Consider the following 14,668-nt stretch of genomic DNA (forward strand, 5'->3'; position numbering starts at 1 on the left):
CAACCCTGAAAGGCAAACAAGGCAAAGGAAGAAGGATTGCTTTGAAACTCCTTTTCAGAGCAGTGAGCTGATTCACTAGCAGCCACCATTGGGGATCCAAGGAGTCTCAGTGTGTGTCCTTGGGAACTGCAGTTTGTTTATATTTGTAGTTTATGGACTTCAGCCATTACTTCTTTAGCATGTACATGATCCCATTTTAGGTCTCTGAGAGTCTCTTTAGTCCTTTAGTCCTTGTCCTTCAGACATGTCCACTGGTGTGATCACACTAGTTTGAGAAGGCTTCTTGGGTTTCTATCATGAACAAGTCTTTCAGATTTCATATATGTTTCCAGCCCAGATCTTTCATCAGCTATTTCTCCAAGAAACTCTTATCTTAAGAGTGCAGTCTGGGTGCTGGGGGTATTCTTGGATTTTGGATTGTCATTGTTGATAGGTGTGGTAATTTTAGTGTAATTGGCCTCCATAAGCTCATAGGGAATGGCACTATTGGGAGGTATGGCTTTGTTGGAGTAGGTATGGCCTTGTTGGAGGAAGTGCGTCACTATAGAGGCAGGCTTTGAGATCTCATATAAGCTCAAGCCATGGCCAGTGTCTCAGTCTACTTCCTGTTGGCTGTGGATCAAGATGTAGCAGGTCCTTTTCCAGCACCAAGTCTCCCTGCATGCCACCATACTCTCCGCCATGATGATAATGGACTAAACCTCTAAAACTCTAAGCCTCCACCTTAATTAAATGTTTTCCTTTCTAAGAGTTGCTGTGGTCATGGTGTCTCTTCACCACAATAGAAATCCTAAGACAATAAATAATCATTTTTTAGTTTCTTTCTTTGTGAGATATTTGTTAGAGCACACACACACACACACACACACACACACACACACCCCTGCACTGATAGAAATCAAGCCCAGGATAGGATGCCTGGCATGTTACTATTGTGCTACATTCCCAGACCCTGATGCTTTTAAGATAGGATCTCTCCATTAGCTCAGGCTATTCTTGAACAAAATCCACCTCTTGACGTGGTCAGTCTGTAGATCTATCATCTATCTATAAATCAATCAGTCTATCTGTCTGTCTATCTGCCTACCTATCTGTCATCCCTTTAGTATCTATCCTCTGCCTACCTTTTTAAAGAAAAATAGAATGCATGCAAATACTCAAGTCCATACATAACAGTACAAGGCTGTTTACTACTTTGATTTTTCTCTCATGGTGAAAAACCATTTCCTACTAATATTAATGTAATTCCTTATTTGCCTCATCTTATAGCATACTATAAATGTGAAAAATAAGAATAGCATTGTCTGTACCACCAATAATCCCACTGCATACAGTTATGATTCTTTATGGTTACCCTTGACTTTAGAATGCATGCCAGTAGATGTGTACAATCAAAATGCTATACTGTAAAATCAATGGATGTGGCTTCCTCTTTGGTGTTATGCTGCCTATCTAATATCTAGATAGGTTAATTGTTTTCTATATCTGAAAATGCAAGGGAATAGACACATGCATTTATTTCTCTTTCCTTATTTCACGCAAAAGACAACATACCATAAACATTGCTAATTATCTTGTAGTATTTTTTTCATAACAATGTGTGCTGGAGATATTTTACATCAGATAGAGCCATCCTCTTCATTTCTTTTCATGGTTGCATATGACTGCATTGTATGAATTACTATATCTTGTTGGCATTGGGCTGTTTCTAGCCCTTAGCTATTGTAAGTTGAATATTTACTATCTGCAGTGCTTGGGACCCAACATATTTTGGATTTTAGACTCTAGAGAATTTTGCACATATAAGTAATGAGGTGTTTTGGAGGTGGCTAAATGTGAAATTCCCTTATCTCTTATGCAACTTATACCCATAGTTTGAGGTAATTTTATACAGTATTTTTTTTTTTGTTTGTTTTTTGTTTTTTCGAGACAGGGTTTCTCTGTGTAGCTTTGCGCCTTTCCTGGGACTCACTTGGTAGCCCAGGCCGGCCTCGAACTCACAGAAATCCGCCTGGCTCTGCCTCCCGAGTGCTGGGATTAAAGGCGTGCGCCACCACCGCCCGGCTTATACAGTATTTTTTAATATATCCTTTGTTTTGGATATTAGCTGCCTATGGAATTTTTTACTTGAAGTGACATGTTTGCGCACACACACACACACACACACACACACACACACACACACACAAATCCTATTTGAATTAAAAAAAAATCTCAGATTAGGGAAGTCCAACCTGTCCCCAAAACACTACAGTGAATACTCTTAAGCACACATAAATTAGTATTTTTTCAGTTTATTTTAGAGGTAGATTCCTAGAAGTGAGGTCATGGGTAAAAGGAAAGCAATATGCTGTTTTCTAGCTTTTGCCTAATTCTTTGCTATGAATTTAGCACTCATGCTGAGGGTATGTGAGGGTATTGTTTTAGCAACCTCTGTAACAAAGTATGTCATCTGGATTTTTATCAACCTCATATGTAGAAAATGGAATGCCATTATAGTTTCAGATTACATTTCTGTCATAAAAGAAAGCGATGGTCTTAGTTTTGGGGGGCTGTGGATATAGCTCAATTGGTTGATTTGACCCCTCCCCCTCCCAGTACTGCATAAGCTTGGTGCTGTGACCTATGATCAATCCCTGAACTCTGAAGATCAAGGCAAATAGGATCAGAACATCTTCAGCTACATAGGACGTTTGAGGGCAGCCTGGGCTTTTTTTTCTTTTATATGATCATCTCTTTGTGGTTGTAAGTGATATAGGGGCAATTGAGATCTGGGGACATCAGTGTCAAAGATGTCAATGATAACCTCCAGTGGCATCCAGCTGAACCTACGCCCTGGATGCGCCGGTGTGAATTCCTTTGATCCCAGGCTGTTCAGCTCTGTGATAGCCCCTCTGGCAGCCTGTGAGCTTCCTAGCGTGTCTCCTGCAGAGCCTGGCTCACCTCCATCTCTAAGATGGGTTTTGTGGCTGGAACCTAAGGACCCCAATGTGTGGCTGTGCCAAGGAACAGAGTTAGCAGGGCTGTTGAGGACAGGTTCTGAGTCCATTCGCCTCTTCAGTGACAAGTGAGTGGAAGGCTCAGGGAGCCCAGTTGTGGGACACAGGATGGGCCAACCACATTCATCATACCAGCAGCTCAGCTTCTCGGGTAGGAGGAAAAGCAAAGTCAGGAGGAAATGCAAAGAGGACTGAGTCCAACTGCTATAGAACACCACACACACACACACACACACACACACACACACACACACACACATACACATACACACACACCACACACACACACACATACATGCATACACATATACACACACATACACACACACACACACACACATACACCACACACACACACACACATACATACACATACACACACACACACACACACACATACACCACATACACATGCATACACATATACACACACATATACCACACACACACACACACACACATACACCACACACACACATACACCACACACACACACGCATACACATATACACACACATATAACACACACACACACACACACATACACCACACACACACACATGCATACACATATACACACACATATATCACACACACACACACACACACACGCATACACCACACACACACACACATACACCACACACACACACACACACACATACACCACACACACATACACATGCATACACATATATACACACATATACCACACACACACACACACACACCACACACACATACACCACACACACACATGCATACACATATACACACACATATACCACACACACACACACACACGCATACACATACACACACATACACCACACACACACATGCATACACATACACACACACATATACCACACACACACACACACACACACATATACACACATACACCACACACACACATACACACACACACACATGCATACACATACACACACATACACCACACACACACATGCATACACATATACACACACATATTCCACACACACACACACACACACACACACACACACACATACACACACACACACACACACACACACACACACACACACACACACACACGAAGCGAAGAAGCATGTTGTCAACTCGAGCAAACAGTGGCCATCTCCACCAGTTCATTAGTCATTCATTCTCTGGGATAATTTTTATTCAGCACTAAACTGGGTTCTGGGTGTTTAATGCAGATGAAGATATATCTCCTTGATTGAGTCTGCTGTAGGAGAGAATGCAATAAGCGGTAACATTAAGCATGGCGTGTATAATGATAAGGATAAGCCAGGTGGAATTATGGGAAAGCACAATAGTAATAGTTCATAATCTGAGAGTGCTTACTACTATGCGCCAAACACTTTACACATGTTAATGTATTTTTAAATAATTCTGAGAGGTAGATACAATTTAATCACATCTTGCCATTAGGGCATTAGGGCAGGGCTTAGGTTTTGATAAATGAGAAGGAATTATTTCTACGTTTTCTTACCCTTCCTCAACCCTTCAAAAGACCTTGCTTTTGAGGAGGACCACACACGAACAACACTCAGGTCTCTCCAGGGTGCTTTTCCTCTGGGGGCTCCCTGCCTAACTTTTCCAGGGCAAGACGCTAGCTGGTCATCGGGGCTGATTTCATGCTGTATTTTTGTGATAAAAGTGCATAACGTAGATGAATATTTAATAGAAAGGTATTTACCATTTGTAAATAAAAAGCAATGATTTAAACAAAATGCGTAGTACACTGAAGAAACTTAATTTGTGTGTGTGGATACGTATTCAGCTGTATGTGTATGCAAGCATACATGTATACTTATGTGTGAGGAGGTCAGAGGACAACATTGGCTGCCATTCATCAGGCATGGCCCAACCTTGTTTTTGAGACATGGTCTCTCACTGGCTTGGAACTTGCCAAATAGTTTGGGCAGACTGACCAGTGAGCTCCAGAGATCTACTTGTCTATGCTTCCGCAGAACTGGGATTACAAATTCACACCATTATGCATCGTACCCAGCCTATTTATTTATTTATTTATGTATGTATGTATGTATGTATGTATGTATTTATTTATTTATTTATTTATTTATATATTTATTTAATAAACCTGGTTCTAGGATTGAACTCAGGTCTGGATTATCTTCCCAGCCACAAGGTATAAGAAAGAGTGTTAACAGAATTCTCCATATGATACCATTTTGGGTGTTTTTCTCTTTTTCTTTTTATTAAATAAATAATTTTGTTTGTCTGAATTTTCTATTATACAGTAAACATAAAATAAATTAGCAAAGAGCAAAAACTAGTACCACACTAGCTGAATTCATCCTGCACTACAAGCTGTTTTGTGTGACTTTCTTTCAAACAACAGCCACTAATCAGGAAGATGCTCAAATCCCCACACCCCTTGCTGAATCCCAGTGACTCTCCTGTTCCTTGGGATGAGCAGGTTCACCTGAGATCTTTGGAGTCTTTCCAGGGCCAGGTGCCCCAGGCAGAGATGGGACTGTGCAGAAAGAGAGACATGCAGTTTGTCTCCCGAGAAGACTCAGACTCTGAAGACGTGTAGACTAATATTTTGGGATGTTTCAGGTTGTACCATCTTTGAAAACTGCAAGAGCTGCCGGAATGGCTCGTGGGGTGGAACTCTGGATGATTTCTACGTGAAGGGATTCTACTGTGCAGAGTGCAGAGCAGGCTGGTACGGAGGAGACTGTATGCGTAAGTAGACGCCCTGTGCACACGCCGAAGCTCCATCTTGACTTGGATCAGCTTTCAAGTCCCAGGGTACAACACAACTCAAGTTTATCTGGTCAGAATCTGAGTTTTGGAAAGCTTGTGGCTAGAAGGCTCTATAGATCGGACTATCAAAACAAAGATATGCTTTCATCTCTTGAGGGTGGATAACAGACATACGTTTGGGATTGTTGCTTCCAGAAGTTTCCATATCTGGTCTTCAAGTTGGCCTTTTCCTCAAGTGAAGCGGAAATGTTGCACACACGACATGCCCGGCGTCTGTGCCAGGAGAACATGAGAGGTGGCTTTGGTCAGCAGACAGTGAAGCAGCATCCACTGTTGCCATCTGTAGTGCCTTTAAAATAGGAATTTCTTTGATAAATTTCTTAACTCCTGAGTTAAATCCTTGAAACCACAGCAAACTGCCAGCACACCACTTTACCCGGAAAGGGAATTCTTCTGCAAAGTACTTGATCTTGGAGGATTAGTCTTTGTTATTCTTCTGGAAGCTTCAAAGTTCTTTGAAAGTAGAATAGAAACCCAGCACCTCTCCCAGGCCAGAACACACCTCACCGCTGGCCTTGGATGTCCTCTGAGAGCCTGCATCCACAGCAATGCCCCTGCTGTGCGATTTCAGCAGCTCTGCTTTCTTTATTTGCTTTTTAGTGGAATTAGAGGCAGTTAGGACAGTCAGCTCACTTCTATGAACAACATTCCTAGTTTACAAAGATGGTTTGGAGTGATGCTGACCCGACCACTGGACCCAATTTGTAGCCAAACACTTGTAGTATTGAGATGCCTCTATAGCCAGGGGAGGAGAGGGGTTTGTCTGTATTCCAGGGTGAACCTAACAGTTCTGGAAGGTGGGTAAATTTTGAAGTGCCAGTCTCTGCTGCAGATTTAAAACTTCCCCGCCACTTTAATTGGGTTCTAGGAAATTTAATTTGGGGATTTGTTCATTTTTTTCCCAGGTAGCTCAGCTGCAGGATATAATCCATTCTTCACCCTGGCAGCTATTCTATGAGATAGTGTGGGAGGACAATGATCAGGATCCAAGCTCTGCAGTGACACAGACCTGGGTTGAAGTAAAAATTACCTGTAACTTCCTATGACTTTGGGCAAGTCATTTAGCCTTGATGATAGTTGCTGTCTCCTCTTAAAAATATGGAAGAATGCTGCCTGCCTTACAGAGCTGATTAAATGAGATAAACACATATGAAGCATTTATTGCTTTGCTTAGAGATAGCGAAAGCCCGATGCCATGTACATATATGTCATATTGAATGTTTTCCATATGCCTCTAATTGATACGATGATAAGTCAAAATACAAAACTACTTTCAGTAGTAGATTAGGAAAGACACAGGGTCCTGTAAAGATAGTTCAGTCAGTGAAGCGCCTTGCCTTGTAAGCATGAGGAACCCAGTTTGATCTCTAGCACCTATATAAAATGCTGGGCCTGGTGGTATAGGGGAGGTGGAGACAGGTGGATCACTGGAGATTGCAGACGGCCAAGCTTAATCTACTTGGTGAGTGTCAGGCCAGCCAGAAATAAAAGAGATGGAGAGTACCTGAGAAATGACACCGAAGATCCCCTGATTTCCACATGTGCAAATACATGAGCATTCGAGCGCGCACACGTGTGTGTGCACACACACACACACACACACACACTCCACATGGACACCCACAAAAAGAAAGAAACACCATTATAATGCATGGCTTTAGATTTCTTGTTGGAATTTTTTGTAAATAAGATAACTTTAGGGTTTTCACTAGCTTTAGGTTATATTGGGACTGTGTGTGTGGGTGAAATGCCAAATCGAGATTCAATCGCATGTGGTCCTGCGGGTAAGATAGGTAAAGAGTTTAGATGCTATTCAGGTACAGTGGGAAGCCAAGGATGAGATACGAACTTGAGTTGGACTAAGTGCTCTGAGAACACCATTAAGTGAACAATAGAGAGGCATATAGGGGTCTCTTTTGAAATTATAATTTAATTGCAATTTCTTCCTTCCTTTTATTCCCTCCAAACCCTCTCATATACCCCTCTCTGATCTTCTTCAAATCGTGGCCCCCTTTTAAAAAAAACTAATTATTATTGCATATAGACACACATACACACGCACATATATTCTTCCTGTTCAGTCTGTATAATGTTACTTGTATATATGTTTTCAGGGCTGACCATTTGGCCTTAGACACTCAGTTGTCTGTAGTTCTTTATGTAGGGTTGAGGCTTCATGGGTTTTTCTCTATCATTTGGTGTGTTCATGTGTGTCATCCTTCTTTTAGTTCATGTTTGTGCAGCCGTGTTGGTGAGACTTAATGGGTGTACCGTCAGACATAATTAGGAGACACAACTTTAGAGCAAGCTCCCTGGTCCTCTGACTCTTGCACTCTTTCTGCCCCCTCTTCTGTAACGTTCCTGAGCTTTAGGTGTAGGAGTGTTCTGTAGATTTAGCTATTGGAATTGGGCTCTACAGTTCTGCATTCTGATTGGTTGTGGGTTTTTTGTTTGTTTGTTTGTTTTTGTAGTGACCTCTGTTGCAAAGGAAGGAGACTTTTCTGACAGGTGATGGTTTTGCTCAGGGGTTGGAAAAATAGGACAATACTCTGGGCAGAGGGAGTAGAAGGGTCAGGGTATAAAATGCAGTGTATCTTCAGGAAAGCAGTGATGTCAGGTGTAGCTGGATCCATGTGATGCTACTGGGCATTGGTGAGAGGGGACTGTGGAGAGTTTTGTGTGACAGAGCTCAGACATTGAACTGGGTTTGGAGGAGGGCTCTTGGAGTGTATTGATAGTCTGATAGGTATGTTAATCTCCTTTCTATTGCTGTGAAAAACACATAACCCAAATCAACTCTGGGATAAAGAGGAAGGGTTTCATTCGATTCATCACTGAGGGAAGCTAAGGCAGGGACTGAAGCAGGGAACATGGAAGAATGCTGCTTACTGGCTTGCTTTCCCTGGCTTCCACAGCTGCCCTCCTTATACATCCCAGGCTCACTTTTCCATGGATGGTACCCCACACAATGCGCTGAGCTTTTCCACACCAGTAGGAAATCCAGAAATTTCCCACCAATATGCCCACAGCCCGGTTTGATGGAGGTGATTCCTCAGCTGACATTCCCTCTTCCCAAGTGACTTCAGTTTGTGTCAGTTAACAAAAACCAACCCACACAGCCAGAAAAATGACATCTGACAGGTAATTCCAGCAATATATCGAGGGCCCAGTGGAGCAGTGTCAGCACCGTATGCACAGGTTGTGGTTAGGAATGTTAATTCAGTAGCTCAGGTGGGGAGAAAAGAGAGCAAGCTATGAGAGGAGCTTAAAAGGTAAGATGCCACTCACCGACACGCTGGACGGTTAGTGAGGGACCTCGAGTTTGTGTGATTCCCACTCTGAGCAGCTGCACAAACAGGTGTTGGTGAGTTGGCGCTCCACTTGAGATCAGTGGACATCTGTGCATCAGTAAGAGACCGTATACCTAATAGGTTCCTGGAACTCAAAGAACTCCAGAAATGGAAGCCATTCCATACAGGTATGAGTGTTTACCTGAGGTCGCGCTCTGAGGAGTAAGGCCCTGAGAAACCAAGGTCTACAATTTGTCTCTGCCGTTCAATAGGGACCCGCTGTGTTATATTGCCCAAGCTGGGCTCTAACTGCTGGTTCTTTTGCTTCATCCCCTGCCTCTCTCATTACACTATTATCTTACCTTCTACTAGAGAATTCCTGTCTAGTAGGTCTGTTGTTTCAGGAAAAATAGGGTCAGGCATGCACAAATATCCAGAGATGCAGCAGCTGGTGGAGCTGCTATGAGCTGCTATGAAGGTGACATGGTCAGTTAGGGTAGTTGAGAGCTCCTATCCAGCTGCACGGGAGCAGAAATGATGTCTGCTGTTTGGCTGGCCCAGAGTTGGCTAAGACATGACTATGGCCTCAGGTTGGAAAGGACATGAAAGTAGAAAGAGTCTAGTGGAGGCAGAATGGGGACTGGGGACAGTCATGAGCTAGAACAGTGGTTCTCAGCCTTCCTAATGCTGCGGCCATTTAATACAGTTCCTCATGTTGTAGTGACCCCCAAGCAGAAAATTATTTTTGTTGCTACTTCATAACTGTAATCTTGCTACTTTTATGAATCATAATCTAAGTATCTGTGCTTCCTGATGGTGACCTCTGTGAAAGAGACGTTAGACCCCCAAAGGGGTTGCACCCCACAGGTTGAGAACTGCTGGGCTAGACAATCTGATCTGATGACAGTCAAGCAGCGGTGCCTCATAGACAGCAGAGGTGTTATAGTCAAAGAATGGGATTTCTAAGCTGACATTCCCAAGGTTGTGGTAATGGAGTGTTCAGTGCTGGCCTGGGTAGAGCTCTGGGCTGCAGCCTCAGGCAGAAGGCAGAAGCCTTTCAGGACTCCCTTCATTCAGGTACAGGGACACATTTAAGGTTTCTGCTCACATCAACTCATTAACATCTCACCAGCCAAAAATAAGTCACACAGCTAAGTTATAAATCAGCCAGTAGGCACATGTACTTTATGCCAAGGGGAAATGCACTCCACTCATGTGAGTGTGTTTGGGGTAGAGGGGAGGGAAAGAATATTTGCATTCAGGAGATCAATAAGGCATAGTTACAGAACAGCAGGTATCCGGAGATATCCCATAGGATGGCCTTTCCTAAAGACTTGGTTGGTTGGGTCTTGGGTTGAGCCACAGTATGACAGCTGGCTGCAAAGTCTAATGGTAACACTCTAGGAGCCAGGCTCTCTGAAGGACAGCAGCCGGCTCAGAGCTGACAGTGCTCCCACTAGACAGGTCAGGCAGATGCCTGTGATGTTATCCATCAGCTTGCAGATTCATTCAAAAGAATGCATCCAGGGTGCTGGACACAGGACAAGCAAACAGACATGGTTTCTTCTGTTGTAGAGCCGCAAGTCAGCAAAGGAAGGCAAAAACAACAACAAAGAGTGAAAATAAACACGGAAAGCAGTTGATTCTGTGAAGTAAACACACAGAATAAGGGCCAGATTCCTCTCTGCCTCTGATTCCGTCTTGGACACATGGGATGGTATGATTGCATTCTGCCTGTTTTGAAAGTCTCTTTCTGCACATACTGTATGTCATCACAGCTGCCAGCACAAATGGAGCGTTTATTATGGAAGCCTGGGCTGGTCATCACAGAATACAGTGAGTCCTCAGGAGGGTAAATTTCATCTGTGGAAAAAGGTCAACCTCAAGAAGATACCAATTTTATGCTATTAGATTCTTACCACCTACACTTCATTCTGTCACTACATAAATTCGTAGTGATTCATGTGTCTGTCTGCTGAATGCCTATCTGGAGCTGGGCATTAAGCTGCCTTCTGTGATGAGGGGACTGGGTAGTTGGATGGCCCTGTCCTGGCTGGGGCACAATACGGGAGCTACAAGGCAGTACCAGAATTTCCCCAGTAGATGGCGCCCAAACAATCCTTTCTATCTGGCTTTATCTTGAAGGAGGGCTTTTTTTCCTGTAGGGCACCTCTTGGGGGGCTCCTGCAGTTTCCCTCTCTGAGTACCGCGTACAGCCTTAGCAGGAAAGGGGAGAGGCCGGTCAACATTGAAAGACATCAGGTGATATTAAAGCATTAGAACATTCAGCACCGGAGAGACGGAATAGCACCTTAATTTGTTAATTGTCCATATTGACGATAATATTAGCCCACCTCCTAACGGTCTTAAAACTTAGTATGTGATTGTTTCATCCATTGCTATGGTCAGATTCCAGCCTCCAGGAGAATGCTTGAGTCCAGGGCCCAGAGAGCTTACTCATTTTCACCTTCCTGTGCAAGAAAGACAGTTTGGTGGTCTCAAACTGTCCATGCTAGGAGCCAGGGTGCTTTATTACTAAAGGAAAGATCTGTGTCTTTGTTCTTTCTCTCAACTTTTAAATTAGAAGAATTTCTCGAAAAAACCAAAAAAAAAAAAAATAAATTAGAAGAATTTCAAGTCTACAGAGTTGAAAGAACTCTTTGCATCCATGTTGTCTGTCTGGACTCACCAATTATAGTTTTCCAATATGTGACATTATTTCTCTTTTTCTGTACTATAATCTTCAACATTTTTGTGTCTTATAATGTTAGCATAATCTTTCCTTCCTTTGTTTTCTTCTGAGACAGGGTCTCAGGATGTAGCACAGGATGGCCTGGAAGTCTCTGTCCTCCCGCTCCACCCTTCCACGTGCTGGAGTGACAGCTGTATTTCATGATGTCTCACTAATTCTCCTTTCCGAGCCTCAGATTGGCCCAGTGGAGAGCCTTTAAACCATCTCCACATGTTGGTTTTTGAGCAACCCTTCCCCTTTTCAGTCCTCATAAGCATTTTAAGTTTGTGTGTATTTCTCTTCTGGGGCCCAAAACTGGTCATTTTCTGTGACTCTGGATTCCTTTCAGTGGGCAGTGGTACTCAGGGTTGTCACCAAGTGCTGCCAGTTGAGGTGCCAGCATCTGAAGTTAAGAGCAAGGCTGTCTTCAGAGCGCCTTAGACCGGAAAGTTGGCTTCTTATGTGGAACCACCTGCTGCCCTCCAGGGATGGCTTCTGGAATAGGATTTGTGTGTGTGTGTGTGTGTGTGTGTGTATGTGTGCGCGCGCGTGCGCGCGCACGCGCAGGGAGATGGGATGTTTTGTTCTTTTTTTTTAAATTTAATTTTCATTGCATATATTCATTATACATGGTACTATGTTGCCTAAGGACAATTTTACACAGTATGTATTGGACATTGAACATATTCTCTCCATAGTCCCACCCCTCATTCTTTTTTTTTTTTTTTTAGTTTTTTTGAGACAGGGTTTCTCTGTGCAGCTTTGTGCCTGTCCTGGAACTCCCTCTGTAGCCCAGGTTGGCCTCGAACTCACAGAGATCCACCTGCCTTTGCCTCCCGAGTGCTGAGATTAGTTTAAAGGCGTGTGCCACCACTGCCCATCTTCCCACCCCTCATTCTTAACCCCCACCTCCTATTAGTCCTCTTTAGAATCTACTTCCATGTCATGTATACACACATAATTTTTATATATTTATATAAAATGTAGGGACCACATTTTAGAGAAAGCATATGATATTTGTCTTTCCAAGACTGGCTTAATTTGCTTAATATGATCATCTCCAGTTGTATCCATTTTCTTACAAATGACAACTTTGTTCTCCTTTTACGGCTGAGAAATTCCATGTGTACGTAGGACATGTTTCTTTATCCATTGCCATGTTGTTGGACACTTAGGTTGGTTCCATAATTTAGACACTGTGAATAATGCTGCAATAAATGTCGATGTACATGTGTCTCTGTTATGTTGTGTTGACTTGGAGTCCTTCAGGTGAGTACCCAGGAGTGATAGAGCGGGGTCATACCATTCTAGCTTTAGTTTATTTTTTTTTTTGTTTTTTTGAGAAAACCTCATAGTAACTGGACTTATTTCCCTTCTAGCAATCTATAAGGGTTCCCTTTTGTCCACATCCTTGCCAATATTTGTTGTGATTCATTTCTTAGTGACTGCCTTTCTAACTGGGGTGTGATGGAATCTTAATGTAGTTTTAATTTCTGTTTCTCTGACGGCCATTAAGCTTGAACATTTTTTTCATGTGTTTATTGGCTATTTGTGATTTATCTTCTCCAAACTGTCTGTCCATTAGTCCATTTATTTTTTGGGTTGTTTGATTTCTTACTGTTTAGTTTTTTGAGTTCTTTGCATGTTCTAGATATTAATCCTATCTCAGACATATAGCTGGTGAAGATTTTCCTACCATTTTTGTAGACTTTCCCCTCACTTGATTAACTATTTTTTTTGCTGTGCAGAAACTTTAATTTCACAAGGTCCTGTTTGTCGATTGCTGTCATTATTTCCCGAGTGACTTAGCTTTATTCAGAAAGTCTTTTGCTTATTCCTTATCTTGAATCATTTTCCTACTTCCCTTAACAGATTCCTAGTTTCAAGTCTTATATTAAGACCTTAGATCCATTTGGAGTTGCTTTTATACAGGTTGAAAGCTGGGTATCCAGGTTCATCTTAGAACAGAATTTATTCAACTTGACCCTCAGGATGGTCCTTGCTCACCCACACATATGGGCAGCAAGAGGACCTGGGGCCTTGCGGATGTTACCCTGATGGCCAATGTCACAGCGATCCCAACAATGTAACTGCTGAAGGATATTGGGGATCTAAGAAGGTTAGGAAAGCAACCCAGATGAGAGGATTTATGGGGAGAGATTATGGCCCCCTAATACGTTTATCTTCTTACTTGTGTTTTGGGCAGAGGCAGAGGAGAAGAGGAACTGGCTGTGAGCCATGCCCCCCAAATGTTTGAGGGCTAGGAAATGTGAGATGATTTGTGAAGGATATATCCAGAAGTGATTAAAAGAAAATTTGAGAGGGGAAAGATTAGAGGAAGAAGGAAGGGTGGGGTGGGGATTGGAGACAGAGATGAGGAGCAGAGATCACTCACTGAAACTGGATCATCTTGCCACAGCTTTCTGAGTCCTGACTTTTTTCTTCCTTTTTTTTTTTTTTTTTGAAATGGGGTTTCTCTGTATAGCTTTGGAGCCTGTCCTGTCCTGGAACTCACTCTGTAGCCCAGGCTGGCCTCGAACTCACAGAGATCCTCCTGCCTCTGCCTTCCGAGTGCTGGGATTAAAGGTGTGTGTCACCGCCGCCCAGCATGTCCTGACTTTTCTAGGGAAAGAGCAATGCACGGTTGGGTCTACGGTGAGGAGGGAGGGTATCATGTAGTGGTTAGCAGCCAGAACCTGGAGCTGACAAATGTGCAAATCACAGGTTCTTTTTTATGAGTAGAGACAACAGTGGCCCTTGGTCCCTAGAGAATATGTTTATTTATTTATTCTTGTGAGAGTTAAATCAAGTGCTGCCTATAAGTTCCTTAGTCTGAGAAATAA

At 42.9% G+C, this 14,668-nt stretch overlaps 1 protein-coding gene across 4 annotated transcripts in view; it reads left to right on the forward strand.

The window, feature by feature from the left end:
• Positions 1-14,668, forward strand: part of Pamr1 (peptidase domain containing associated with muscle regeneration 1) — a 152,786-nt gene that overhangs the window by 95,407 nt on the left and 42,711 nt on the right. For 3 of the 4 annotated variants that reach the window (XM_052724105.1, XM_052724103.1, XM_052724104.1), the window contains one exon: positions 5,595-5,723. The exons of the other annotated variant lie outside the window; for it this stretch is intronic. In XM_052724105.1, the coding sequence (XP_052580065.1) occupies positions 5,595-5,723 (129 nt within the window). The remainder of the gene's footprint in view (positions 1-5,594; positions 5,724-14,668) is intronic. 4 annotated transcript variants of the gene reach the window in all.

Source organism: Peromyscus californicus, unplaced genomic scaffold, assembly GCF_007827085.1.
Source record: "Peromyscus californicus insignis strain IS unplaced genomic scaffold, ASM782708v3 Scaffold_7__1_contigs__length_154581171, whole genome shotgun sequence".
In the NCBI taxonomy this organism is placed as follows: domain Eukaryota; kingdom Metazoa; phylum Chordata; class Mammalia; order Rodentia; family Cricetidae; genus Peromyscus; species Peromyscus californicus.